The sequence below is a fragment of the Musa acuminata genome, chromosome BXJ2-3 (genome assembly GCF_036884655.1).
Source record: "Musa acuminata AAA Group cultivar baxijiao chromosome BXJ2-3, Cavendish_Baxijiao_AAA, whole genome shotgun sequence".
In the NCBI taxonomy this organism is placed as follows: Eukaryota; Viridiplantae; Streptophyta; class Magnoliopsida; order Zingiberales; family Musaceae; genus Musa; species Musa acuminata.
Window position 1 is genome coordinate 5787134 of NC_088340.1, and position 14223 is coordinate 5801356.

The 14223-nt window shown below is 42.5% G+C and overlaps 1 protein-coding gene across 1 annotated transcript; it reads right to left on the reverse strand.

Annotated features, from left to right (window-relative positions):
- Window positions 1–8465: 8465 nt before the first annotated feature.
- Window positions 8466–12503, reverse strand: LOC135607082 (putative lipoxygenase 5). Its single transcript, XM_065098586.1, has 9 exons — window positions 12022–12503; window positions 11651–11931; window positions 11309–11546; window positions 10749–11072; window positions 10565–10650; window positions 10365–10472; window positions 9989–10293; window positions 9638–9904; window positions 8466–9521 (listed from the first exon to the last, which is right to left on the reverse strand). The coding sequence occupies exons 1-9, from the start codon at window positions 12398–12400 to the stop codon at window positions 8765–8767; spliced, it is 2745 nt and encodes a 914-aa protein (XP_064954658.1). The 5' UTR covers window positions 12401–12503; the 3' UTR covers window positions 8466–8764.
- Window positions 12504–14223: the final 1720 nt, after the last annotated feature.

Consider the following 14223-nt stretch of genomic DNA (forward strand, 5'->3'; position numbering starts at 1 on the left):
CTATTATCTATGACTCCAGGCCGGCATACAATCTCTCCTTTTTGGCTTTTAGTTTCTCGATCTCATTAATTTTCTCCATTATCGCTTCATGACTGCTGCCCAACAGCTGCTTCTCCAAAATCGCTATCTGCCTGTCGATGCTTTTGATCTGTCAATAAGATAAGAAGAATATAAGATAGTGAGCGAATTGATAGATGGGAATGGAGCGACGATCGAGTGAGAATTAACCTTTCGGCTAGGCCAGCGGGCCACTCCATTTCGACGGCAGGCGTGCTTGATTGCAGTGGAACAGAGCTTGAGCCTCTTTGCAGCGTCTGCTATGGGGAGGTGGAAGTAATCTGCCAATTCCTTCAGGCTCATGTTGTGTGCACGTTCTCTCTGTCTCACCACACCCACCCGAGTCAACATACGAGTAAGAGAAGCACTCCTATTCCCCACCAAAGCATGTTTAGATCGACGGATTACTATTACCTGCGCAGCGAGTCCAGTCTTGATCTTTGCCCTGGCCGAAGCAACCATGGGGGCTTGTGCTTCAATAGAAAGAGATGTGTTTTCCGTAGGAACAGTACCTGCTAACATAAGGGAAAAGTTCACACTGAAGCGAAAGCACGTACGTGTGCATGCATGCATAAGAGCCTCACCTGGAGCTTGCTCCGATGGCTGCAACCATGATTCCATGATACTGTAATCTGGCAATTCCGTCTTGACGCCACCACAGAGGGCGTTGTAATATGGTGTCGCTGTGTCCTGCATGATGACGGAGCCATCAGCATCCAACAACATAATGTACATCTTCAGAAACCCTTCAACCCACGCGCCCGTCTGCGTGCTAAGACTGCAAGAAATGAAACCACCATATCACCGTCGAGGCCATGAAGTGGGTTTGCACGAGGACAACAAAACCAAGTCTTACTTGATGTAGTAGAAATCCACAGTGCCATGCTGACCCATCTCGCCCTGATGTTCTATCTCAAATATCGCATGGGTGAAGAAGCCTGGACCTCCATGGACCACAACCTTCACATTCTGAAACCCTACAAGCATCACACACGGGGGATTACTAGAACGTAACTGCACCTTCCGCTCTCCTTTCCAAGAAGATGAAACGTAGGGTTCCGACATGCGTACCGTTGGAATGAACCAGTTCTCTTAACACGCAGCAGTTGGTGCAGTCCAACTGGCCCGGCTGGAACTGGACGAAGACGGGATCGATGACCTCGGTGTTCCTGGAACTACCCTCTCCGGTGTCGAAATCCTGCACACCCTGGAGAATGGACTCGTAGTTGAGGCCCCACACGGGTGAATCATCGTACGCTGGTTCCGGAGTTTGGTCCAGCCGCGCAGGGTGGTGGTCATTGGGGAGCGGCGGCGGCGGCGGCGGCGGCAGCGGGAGAGGTTCCGGGTCGGAGAAGTTGAGATAACGGAGGATGTCGTCCTCGGCGTCGGATCGATCAGGCTTGTCCATACCACAACCCGGCGTTCCGACACAACGGTGTGCTGTGGTGGCCGGGCCGGAGCGTGAAGGGGTGGACAAGGTGATCGACGTCAGTGTGTGGAGAATGAATGCGAGTAGGGCTCGGGGGTTAAATAAGGCGGGAAAACTGACGGTTATGGGATCCTGTAAAAGGAAACCAACCAACACTGTGTTGTCGGAGACGGACGCGTCTCCTGAGACGCTCGTTTCGGGTTACTTCCTGCTGATCCGCAGCCTCTCCTCATCTTATCATTCTCTATCGCCTTAAGTGTGGTCGTGGTAAGAGCTGATTTGTCATTATACTATGGAATCGTTTAAGCAAAGAGACGGCCTGCGGCTCACGAGGCCACGCACCATTTGGAGCGGGGGCCATGCCACGCGTCCAATCTTTATTCGGGTACATAAGAAGGCCCATCAAGCCATCGCGTCCGCATAGAATACCTGCTCTGTGGACGCTGCCGCATAGACTGTAGTACGAGAGGGTTTGCGCCACAATGCTCGCCTCATGAAATTAATTTGTATTGTTAGGAAAGTTGTGTTAATTAATGGATCCCTTCTTTTCTATCATCTATTCGAAGTCATTAATTATCTTACTCGTACTTGAATGACATAAATGAATCAAATAGTATTCCTCGACTAATATTTCATCTCTTTTCTTCACGTCCTCGCTCTCAAGAATTGTTAATCGTAGCCAAAGTAATCAACTGATGAGTGTTTACCCACTTTACTATTATTATAATGAATTTTGTGGATATTGAATCTGATGGGAGAGTCTTAATATCCTTTTCAAATGGCTTCTTATTAATTATATTGATTTATTATCCTTTTCAAATGATGATTTAATATAATAAATAATAATTAATTTTAAAAAATATATATTAATTTATTTAATCAAAAGTGATGATAAATTCTAAAAAATTATTATAATTAGTGACTATATAATACATGTTCAACTATTGTTATGATAAATTTTGATTATTCAGTGCATCAAAAATTCAAAATCAACTAATATCAAGACTTAACTCGTCTCGATGTTAGAAAGTAATTATTTTTCCTACAAAATTATATCAGGATGCACTCGACAAAAGTGTTAAAATTAGTAAGTAGTTTAGAAAGACTTAGAAAAATTAAATATAATACTAATTAGAAAGAGTAAGAATCATCGATTTGTGTATCTGAGATTTTTTATTTTATTTTTTTAGATCGTTTGATTTAAAAAGTAATATGGTTATATGAAATTATCAAGCGTTAGTCAAACATAAATAGTCACTTGAACTAGTGAATATTATTATTAGCGTAATTACATATTCTATTCTTATGATGAGATGTTTAACGACGTATCCAAATTAATATAATCGATAATATGATAATTTATAGTCTAAGCATTAGGCTCCTTATAAAAAATACATTACAATGTGTTGAACATAACAATAAAAAGCTAAAAATAATAAATCATACCTCATCTAAATATTTCTTCTTCCTTTTGAGATGTAGGTCCTAAAATCAACAAATGAAGCTCACACAAGACATCTAACTCAATGATCGGAGCTAATTTACAATGATTCGTGAAGACCAGCTAAGTCAATTAATTAGCACGTAATAAACTCAACACTCTTCACTCAATTACTCTTTCATCTATAGTTTGGGGTCTTTCATTCTTTCTAATGGCATAAATTAATAATAATATAGAAACAAATCTTGACAGAAGCCCCAACTCTCTGCCTATTCCACTTCCCTGTCATGCTGTATTCCTACGCTTCTGAGGGAGTGATGAGTGGAAGTAGCAGTCAAACAAAGGAGAGTGATCTAATTTTTGGTTGGATTTATAGTTGATTTGATTCAAATAATGTGTCAGTATAATAATGGTGTCACATTTAAGAGTTAAATGACTAATATTTAGGATCTTTTATTAGGAGTTAACATATCAATTAAATAGTTTAAAATTTTAATCCATAACAAAATATAAAAGGCTAATTACATATTACCTCATATAATTAGTTATTCTTAGTATTTTTGTTATTACACTTTCAAAAATTATATTGAGATTTTTTTATTTTTAACTATATAAAATTATCTTTTAAACTCTGGGATCTTAATATTTTACTTTCATAAGTATAGAAATCTCAATGTAGTTTTTGAAAGTATAAAGATCGAAATATTAAAAGAGACTAATTATAAAGGATGATTTATAATTTATCTAAATATATGATATTGATTAGTATATTATTGTATCATTGAGCATCATATACGTCACTTAATCTAATGAATAACTCATTTGTGAACATTATATATATCATTTAATTTAATAAATTATTCGTGTGAGCATCATACGACCTAACGTTTCCAAACCTAACTCATATTTTTAATTTTTTTATTTTTTTTTAATTTTTATAATGCCTCTCCAATTAGCTATTTATTTAATTATTGAAAAGAGTAGATTCATCATTTGTAAGGGCATTTAGGGCATTTAGGTTTTTTTTATAATAAGTTCAGAACTGAATTGGAGCTACTAATTCCAATTTCAAATTTCAAGAATCAGATTCCAACCATTACAATCGATTCTATTTCTGATCCAGAATAACCAAACTGTTAATCTAGTTTAATTTCAAGTTTTTGACCATTTCAGTTTCCATTCTAATCCAATATTAATCAAAGTCTAGTATTAAAAAATTATCTAATTTAAAAATATATAATATATACAGATAAAAGGATAAATTCTTGGAAAAAATCTTATGTTTTGATAAATTCTCGTGGAAAGCCCTTTTAAGTGAAAATATAATTCTTGTGTCATCTCTACTTTTGTTATGTCGTTGGCTCTCATCGAAGCTACCCTTGCGTTTCTCACCCTTGTTGTCCTCACTTGTAGCATGAGTGGTTAGCACCGCTATCCTACTTTCCTTCACATCTGTATTGTTTGACTTGCCCTTACCTCCATGATCCTTCTTGGCACTCATTGGACTCACACTTGTAGATCCCTATTGATAACTTTCAAACCTATCATTGTCTTCGTGGATTCTTGTTGGACCTTGCTAAATTCACCTTTACCTTCGGGGAGGTGACCAGCAGACTTACCCTGTGTGCCTCGCCCATATCATTCTCGCCTACAGCATAGGCGACTAGCAATGAAGACATAGGTGACCAGCAACCCATCCGTGAAGCTGGGTGACCTACACAATAACCATAAATAACAAAAATAACTAGTAACGAAGGCACAAATGGAGGTGACCTGGAGCAAGCAATAAGGTGTAAAGCACAATAGTAAAATTATCATTTATATAAAAAAATACTTTACGAAAATTAAAAAAAATGAGAGCCCTCTACAAGAAATTTTCTAAGGATTTTTTTTTAAATTCAACCAAGAAAAAAATTAAAATATTTTTTTTATTAAATATGTGACGTGATTGATTGACCCATCATTTGACTATGAGGCTTCCTACCATAAATGGAGGGCAAATATGGCTATCCACGGTCCATACCTTTTACATCCACTATATCTATGTCAACTATTTACACTGAGTACAGAGTGTTCCAATGCCTCATCTCTTTGGAGAGAACCCTCTCATATTTACCTTTTGGTGAAATGTGTACCATCAGCTCGTGGATCAAATGGTGACACTATTGGGAACCCCTCGGCACGTGATCCCAGGTCCGGAACTCGGAGCCATCAACTCGTACGGCAAGACCCCGGCGCCGCACCGATTCCGCCTCGCCGGGTCGTGCTCCTCGGCTCCATGCTCCTCGAGACCACCCCTGCGTGGCCAAACTGTTGTGGCCCTCCTTCTAGTGCTAAACTGTTGTGGGAAACAACCTTGAGCCGTGGCCTCGGGGCCGACGCGGCTCGGTTCGGGTCCGGATGACCCCGATCTCCCGTGGGGCGTTCCTCGAGCCCGCCAAGGTGGTCGGGTGAATTGCTCCGATCGGGATGGGGTCGCCGTTTCCTCCGGGCAGGAACTACTCACCCGTGCGTCCGGCGGGGACCTTCGGCTCCGCACCTGCACAAAGGTTGGGTCGGGGTGCTCGACCCGACCCCTCCGATGATCAAGTTAGATGATAGTGGAGGGGGAATTCTTTCATTGAGTTCTCCCCCCCCCCGACGATCAAGTCAGATGAGGTGAAGAGGTTTTTGTGTGTGTGTGTTTTTCCTCCCTTTTTCCGTTTAGAATGCGAGGGTATTTATAGGGAAGCTTACTATTTCCTGATGTGCCTGCTTGCAAGGGGCAGGCTGGTAGCGTCTGACACTGGTGTTGGCGTGGCGTGAAGGACTTAGCCGGAGCAGGATGTTTAATGTGCCTCGATCGACGTTCGGATCCTTTTGACCAAGTGGTGTCAGGTCTGCCGAGGCGTCATTTGAGCCAGCTGACATCACCCGTAGTTATTATCCTCATCACTTTCAAAAATTATATTGAGATTTTTTGAATATCCGCCAATATCGCTTTGAGGTCGTGACGGGGTGTTCGTCATGATGATCTCCGTGCGGGGGATGTTCCCCCGACGCTCCAATCGGGTGCGACCTCTCAACCGCGGGCTCGTCTGAGCCAACCAGGTGATCCCTCGACATCAGGGGGGCCCTCCTTCTGGTGCCAGAATGTTGATGCAACCAACTTTAAGTCATGGCCTCGGGGCCGACGTGGCTTGGTTCGAGTTCGGATGATGGGGGATCTTCCCGGGACGACCTTTGAGTCCACTAAGGTGGCCGGCTGCGGTGGTCTGATCGGAAAGGGGTCGTCGTTTCCTCCAGGAGGGGGCTCCTCACCTGGCAATTTAGTGGGAGGCCACTGTCTTCACACCTGCACATAGGTCGGGTCGGGAAGCTCAACCCGACCCCTCCAACGATCAAGTTAGCCGAGAGTCACAGGGGGTTTGTTAGCTAGCTTTTCTGCTTTTTTCTCCCCCCTTCTCCCTCGAAGCACGAGGGTTTTTATAGCGGGAGTTACCGTTGCCTGATGTGCCTACCGGCAGGGAGCAGGATCGTACTCTTGGTAGCGTCTGACACCGACGTTGGCGTGGCGTGAGGGATCGAGCCTGAGTAGGGTGTTAATGTGCCTCCGTCAGTGCTTCGGTCTGCGTTGGCTAGGTACTGTGAGGCATCATTTGGCCCAACTGACATCACCTGAGTCTTATCGTAATTATTATCCTCATCGATCTATAGTTTGAGGTATTTCATTCTTTCTAATGGCATAAATTAATAATAATATAGAAACAAATCTTGACAGAAGCCCCAACTCTCTACCTATTCCACTTCCCTATCATGCTGTATTCCTACGCTTCCGAGGGAGTGATGAGTGGAAGTAGCAGTCAAACAAAGGAGATTGATCGGTTATCTAACCAGTGATCTAATTTTTGGTTGGATTTATAGTTGATTTGATTCAAATAATGTGTCACTACAATAATGGTGTCACATTTAAGAGTTAAATGACTAATACTTAGGATCTTTTATTAGGAGTTAACATATCAATTAAATAGTTTAAAATTTTAATCCATAACAAAATATAAAGGGCTAATTATATATTACCTCATATAATTAGTTATTCTTAGTATTTTCGTTACTATACTTTCAAAAATTATTTTGAGATTTTTTATTTTTAACTATATAAAATTATCTTTTAAACTCTAGGATCTTAATATTTTACTTTCATAAGTATAGAAATCTCAATGTAATTTTTAAAAATATAAGGATCGAAATATTAAAAAGGACTAATTATAAAGGATAATTTATAATTTATCTAAATATATGAGCATCATATACGTCACTTAATCTAATGAATAACTCATTTGTGAACATTATATATATCATTTAATTTAATAAATTACTCGTGTGAGCATCATACGACCTAATATATAACCCTAACATTGGTTTTGGAACTGTAAGTTTTTGTTTTGTCAAATTGATAATGGGAACCAAACGGTTCCAATCCTAACTCATATTTTTTTTTAATTTTTTTATATAATTTTTAATTTTTATAATGCCTCTCCAATTAGCTATTTATTTAATGAATGAAAAGAGTAGATTCATCATTTGTAAGGGCATTTAGGGTATTTAGTTTTTTTTATAATAAGTTCAGAACTGAATTGGAGCTACTGATTCCAATTTCAAATTTCAAGAATCAGATTCCAACCATTACAATCGATTCTATTTCTGATCCAGAATAACCAAACTGTTAATCTAGTTTAATTTCAAGTTTTCGACCATTTCAGTTTCCATTCTAATCCAATATTAATCAAAGTCTAGTATTAAAAAAAATCTAATTTAAAAATATAAAATATATAAAGATAAATGGATAAATTCTTGGAAAAAAATCTTATGTTTTGATAAATTCTCATGCAAAACCCTTTTAAGTGAAAATATAATTTTGTTGATCTATCATCAGTTTGCCTCGTTCTATACCATAGCCCTCTCATCCTTACATTATTCTTACCTTTACTTTCTCATCTCTACTTTCACTACGTTGTTGGCTCTCATTGAAACTACCCTTATGTTCTTCACCCGCTATTCTACCTTTCCTCACCTCTGCAATGTTGGACTTAGCCCTTACCTCCATAAACCTTATTGGCCCTCGTTAGACTCACACTTATAGATCCCTATTGATAACTTTCAGACCCATCATTGTCTTCGTGATTCTTGTTGGACTTTGCTAAATTCACCTTTACCTTCGAGGAGATGACCAGCAGACTTACCTTGTGTGCTTCGCCCATGTCATCCTTGCCTACGGCATAGGGGACTAATAGCCCATCTGTGAAGGTAGCTAATGACCCATCTGTATAGGCGGCCAACGATAAAAGCATAAGCAAAGTAATCTACACAACAACCATAAATAACAAAAATAACTAGTAATAGAGGTACAAATGGGGGTGACATGGAGAAAGCAATAAGGTGTAAAGCACAATAATAAAATTATCATTTATAAAAAAAATACTTTTACGAAAATTTAAAAAAATGAGAGCCCTCTACAAGAATTTTTCTAAGGATTTTTTTTTAAAATTCAACCAAGAAAAAAATTAAAATACTTTTTTTATTAAATATGTGACGTGATTGATTGACCCATCATTTGACTATGGGGCTTCATTCACCCAATTTTTAATTATTTCAAAATTCATATAATCAATATTTTGCAACATGCTTCCTCCCATAAATGGAGGGCAAATATGGCTATCCACGGTCCACACCTTTTACATCCACTATATCTATGTCAACTATTTACATTGAGTACACTGTGTTCCAATGCCTCATCTCTTTGAAGATAACACTATCATATTTACCTTTTGGTGAAATGTGTACCATCAGCTCGTGGATCAAATGGTGACACTATTGGGAACCCCTCGGCACGTGATCCCGGGTCCGGAACTCGGAGTCATCAACTCGTACGGCAAGACCCCGGCGCCGCACCGATTCCGCCTCGCCGGGTCGGCGTTCCGCCTCGCGATCTCCGACTCGGCCCGCCTGACCTCCGACGCGAATTCGTGGAACGCCTCCACCATCTCGCCGTCCCCCGTCCACGTGTAAGGGTCCGGTCGCTCCCCCAGGTACTCCTCGTCCACCGAGTGCGTCGACAGCGTGTCGATCACCGTCATGAACGTCGTCGCCTGAGTCAGGTTTGGCAGCGCGGACAAGAAGAACTTGGCCGGGTCAGACCGGAAGTGCTCGTACTCCGGGTCGCCCTCCACCGGGATGAGCCGGCGTAGTACCGGCGGCCGGTTCGGGATGTAGCCCCCGAGCGGGTACTGGCCGAAGTTGAGGGCCGCGTGCTGGGCCGAGCTGAGCCAGATGAGGGTGGTGAGGAAGGAGCTTAACGCGGCAGGACTCGACAGGCGCGGCCACCACGGTGCGTAGCGCTTGTCAGCGTGGCCGACATTGACGGCCTCAGCGTACCAGCTCTGGAGCTCGTAGTCGGACTGGATAGACTCGTCGTCCTGGTAGTAGGCGGCGACATAGGTCTCGACCCACGACTGGATCGCCGACCAGAGGAGGAGGCCATCGGTCGCGTACGGGTAGTCTTCGATGACGAGCCTCAGGCCAAGCGGTTGCGTCGGATCCTCCACCGCCATGCCTCTGTCATCAACACGACGACAAAGACAAGAAATCTTTAGCTAATGTTTCTTCTCTGTAGTTATTAGCGAGTTAATGAGTTCATTGTTGCTGAAGTAACGATGAAACGCTACACTTGCCTTCTGATGAGATCCGCAGGGAGTCCTTCCTGATCGAAGCGCCAATGGTTGCGGTACGCGGCCGCACTGATCTCCATGCAAACAGGACCAGGAGTGAAGCCGGACTCGATCACTCCGCCACCATTGATGAGGATTTGGCGAGCCAGGGCATTCACCTCCAATGTGTATCTCATGTGGGGCTTCAGTAGCTTGAAGATGGGATGCATCGCACTCAGTTGTCGATGAGCTGCCAATATGAATGGCTCTATGCACGCGTGTGTCTTCAACCTACAAGAAAAGCCACATGGCCGCATGTCATTCTCTGTCCATTGCGTATCCATCAAAGGCAATGATCAGCGACCGCAGACTTACCAATGATTGACGAGCTGGTGAACGCCGGCGTCGTTGGAGCAGACGTGTGCCTTGGCGAGCTGCCACAGCCAATTGCTTGTAGCATCGGTTGGCGGGGTAAGGACACGCTTCGCCCGAGCGTCGCCGGGTCTCACGGGTGGCAGACTCAGCTCGATGGCGATCGGCTTAAGAGTTCCCGACTCCGTGAGCAAGAAGATGGTGCGGGTGCCGTAGGCTTTTCGCCCATCTTGCGCATTGATCCGATCAAGGAAAGGGAGGTACACATCATGGAAGTCTAACATGAATAGCTTGTTCGCCTCCACTGCCTATTGCAGATGTTTCAGTACCCAAAGGATGACATTTTTGATTCAGCAACATTTGAACAAGTAGGAGATACCTGTTGCAGAGACATGCCATTAAGATGGCTGATGATGTGTTCTTCTTTGATGGCGGATTCAGGTGGACCATAGATATCGGGGTCTAGCTTACTCACAGGAGGAAACACCTACAAGAATCATTGTTCACTGAGGGTCTTTTCTCCACAGGTTTGCAGCATATAAATGGATGAAACCTTTGCCAAGGGATGCATGGGATTACCTGAAGCCTTTCTATGTTGACAGGGTTGATGCCTGCTACAACTTGACGGGCGAACTCGTCGTCGCGCAGCCATGCGAACTTGTCCTCTGTTGGATGAGTGCCAAAGAGAGAACCAAGGATCAACAGATAGAACTAGAGAAGAAACAGTATTCATCATGGCGCTGAAGGCGTTGAGCGTGCTTACTTGTGATGATGTGGGGCGTATCGTATCGGAGGTGGCCCTCGGTGGACTCTTCAATCTTGGAAACGAGTGGGATCTTGTGGAAGAGCTGATCCTGCAAGGTCTGTTTCAAGCGAAGGCCTTCCTTGAAGAGGTTGTCCACCTCATGGAAGGCCTTGAAGTCATGGCTCTCCGGGGAGAAGGAAGCGACAAGCAGGGGCACGAGGTTGTGGAGCACTGCCTTTTGAGCCCCTGCTGTTAGCATCGCCTGCTTGCCCTCCTCGAACCGCTCATCACGGGGCACGTACATGGGCAGCGGATCCTCCACCCTGCTCTCGACGTGCCTATCTGCAAACGATAACGTCGAACACATACGAAATAAGTGATGTTCTCTTCGCGCACTGTTTAGATTATTGAAGGAATCGCACGGCCAAACACTGAGGTTGGTGGTGACGAAGTTTCAGGACCAATGACAGGTTCAAATCCAGTTCAAGTTGTAATCAGAGAATTAATGGTGTCTGCACAGATTGGTACTGTTTCCAACTTTGAGCTTTTCTTAATTAATGGAGTACTACGGAGTTTACCTGTGATTGTTGGGGGTCTCCATGTCCTCAATCTCCTCGGGTAAGGCATCTGCTCGCCTCCAAGGGTTGGCCTGACAAAATCGATCCCTCTGTCGGGGTTGCCCAAGTCGTTGTACGTGTCGTAATCGTAGATTCTGTCGGTGAGCTTCCTCTCGCCCTTGCCATCCCCCCTCAGCTCCTTCAGCTCCTGCTGCCTCAGCTCCCGCAGCCCTGGCGGCGTCTGTGATGGCAGATAAGGCTAACATAAAGGAAACAGCCAAAAGATGCTGTCAGTAAGCACGTGTTGATGGTTGGAAGTGTTGTGTTCGACAAAGCCTTGCAATCATGGATGAATGGGGGGACCTTGTTGCTGAAGAAGACCCTCTTGAGGGGGTGGATTCTGGTGGGCTGGACCCAAGAATTGCAGGGGAAGTGGACGGGGCCGCAGGCGAAGCCCTCGACGACGATGCTCTCCAAGAAGAACTCCCTCTGATGCCGGTTGAGCACCGTGATCGCTCCGGGCTCGCCGAAGCTGGAGTCCACCGTGAACTCCGCCGTGTAAACCACCCGCTCCGCCTTGGTCTTCTTCTTCTCGAACCATCCCCTCAGCGCCGCGCTGTTACTGGCCTTGGGCTTCCTCGTTCCTTTGGACATCAGATCGAATTAGATTCCAAAACGAACGAAACAATTAATTCAAACTGCCGGAAACAAGAGAAAGATGGAGAGTAGCCTACTCAAATCGATCTCGGCGCTGACGAGCTCCAACACCACATTCCTTCCGATCCTATCGGAGAAAGCATCGAGCTGGTTGGCGACCGTGGCCATAAGATCCTCCTTCTTCTTCCTCCTCACCGTTACCGCCGCCCGTACCTTAAACCTCACGGGCCTCTCTTCCGTCTCAACCCTCACGAACCTCTCCGTAAGTATCGCTGCAGACACCGGAGGTCGCACTACTCTCCCGGCCGCGCTACTCCTCTTCTTCAAAGGGAAGCAAGCCGGGGAGAGGAAGAGCCTGCTCTGTTCGCCTCCTCGAAGCAGCGGCGACCTCGAAGAAGGAAGGAGAGGAGTCCTTTGGAGCAACGAAGAGGCCAAGATCTCCATGGCAGTCGCCATTTAATGTCTTCTCCCTCCCACAAGGCGAACCTTATCGATGGGAGCAGTGCAGGATTCGGCACTCCTTTTTATCTCTTTACCTCCTCTCCGTTTCTGTCAGAGACGCCTGAGGAAGGACAGGGGAGGTGAGAAGAGAACATTTATAAGGGGAGGAAAGGGTACAACAGGGAATTCAACATAGTTTGCACGCTAGCGCGTCGCCCACATTATTCTGCGCTCACAATAAAGAAGGGGAAATGGCAGCTTCGCGGCATCGTCGTCCGTTGAAATCGTTGGGGGCAACTGCTCATGCCCCTCGAAATACCAATTTAGCCCCTACAATAAAACAAAAGGAGGAAAACAATATCAGTGCTGCATTTTCCACCGTCCATTCCATCAGTACAACCCCAAAACCAGCTTTATAATTAAAAAAAAAAGTCAAAAATATTTTTTTCACAGAAAAATAAATTTATTATTTCAAAATCTTAAAACAACCTCCCTTTATCTAACCTCACATTAAGTATAATTTTATTTTTAGAAATATCTTTTGAGATTTTATACAACAATGATAACAAAAGTGGATCTTATCTTATCTTATCATATGATGATGAAACTGAAAAAGACGAAAAAATAATATATAACTTGTGCCTCGATAAAAGATCACAAAAAACCTAAAATCTCAAAAACTTGTGCCAATACTAACTAATGTGGATCTTATTATGCCAATAATGACAAATTAGTAATGTGGATCTTATCACCATGATAGTAATTACTAATTACTAGTGTGGAACATGGTTAATGAGGCTTCACCTATGTCTTGCCTGAAACATAGTGACTCACATTATTACGACGTGCAAGATCTAGAATAATACTAAGAAAAATAATAATATCCCAATGATTGGGGAACAGTACATGTGGTGTGGCCGTGTTCTTCGCTGGCGGTCGTGCCTTGTATAATGGAAGAATTCGAAGCAAAATCTAGTGATGGCGACGGAGAGATTCCATGATTTTATTAGCTACCTTATCTATTAAATGGAAAATAATAAATTAATTAGCGGTAGAAAAATATCTAATGAAGTGTATGCTAACAACTTTAACATAATCATCGATGCTTGTCGAAGGAGAAGATGGCAATCTTTTATATCGAATGATCGCGAGGTGCTATGAAAGATTAGATATGATAGCGGATATTAAATTTATTTGATATGTTTAAATCAAGCTTAGTATCTGATTTGTTAAAAAAATATAATAAAATCAAATCCGGGTTTACATTTTAGTATTTGAGTAGTTGACGGAATATTAGTAGAGAGAAGTTGATAGGTATCTTTCCCTTGTTAAATAATAATGGATATATATTTTTAGGGACATCAGTAGTTGACTTGCTTGAGATTGGAATTGTACTTATATTTGGATATTGGTTTGTAGTGAGATTTTATTTTGAGTTTAGAGATATTTTTAATTAAATTCAAATCTTAATATGATCATAATTATGAAAAAATATTTGATCAACATATCTTAAAACTTTTATTAACATCATTGCATATTGTAAGTGTCCAATCCTAAGCCACTTTAGAGAATACTTTTTGTTTGGTTCGTAAATGTCATAGATTTAATTGAAATTATTTAAGATGTAAATGACAGTAGTCCATAAAGGATTAGTCAAATTATTATATGTGTATATACAAGAAAGAATTTGAAAGAGAAAATATACCATCATAATCTAGCAACGATCATTTAGTTGAGCGTCGAATCATTTGTAAGTAATTAGAAAACTAAAATATTAGTTATATCACATATAAAAGATTAAACTAATAAATAAAACATGATTTATATGAATATGAGGA

What these genes read in the sequence shown, in the direction of transcription:
- LOC135607082 (XM_065098586.1), bottom strand. Translation starts at nt 12,400, where the DNA reads ATGGCGACTGCCATGGAGATCTTGGCCTCTTCGTTGCTCCAAAGGACT. An exon ending in GAGACCCCCAACAATCACAG is followed by an intron (nt 11,073 to 11,308) that starts GTAAACTCCGTA and finishes TATCGTTTGCAG; the next exon opens with ATAGGCACGTCGAGAGCAGG. An exon ending in TCAACATAGAAAGGCTTCAG is followed by an intron (nt 10,473 to 10,564) that starts GTAATCCCATGC and finishes TGATTCTTGTAG; the next exon opens with GTGTTTCCTCCTGTGAGTAA.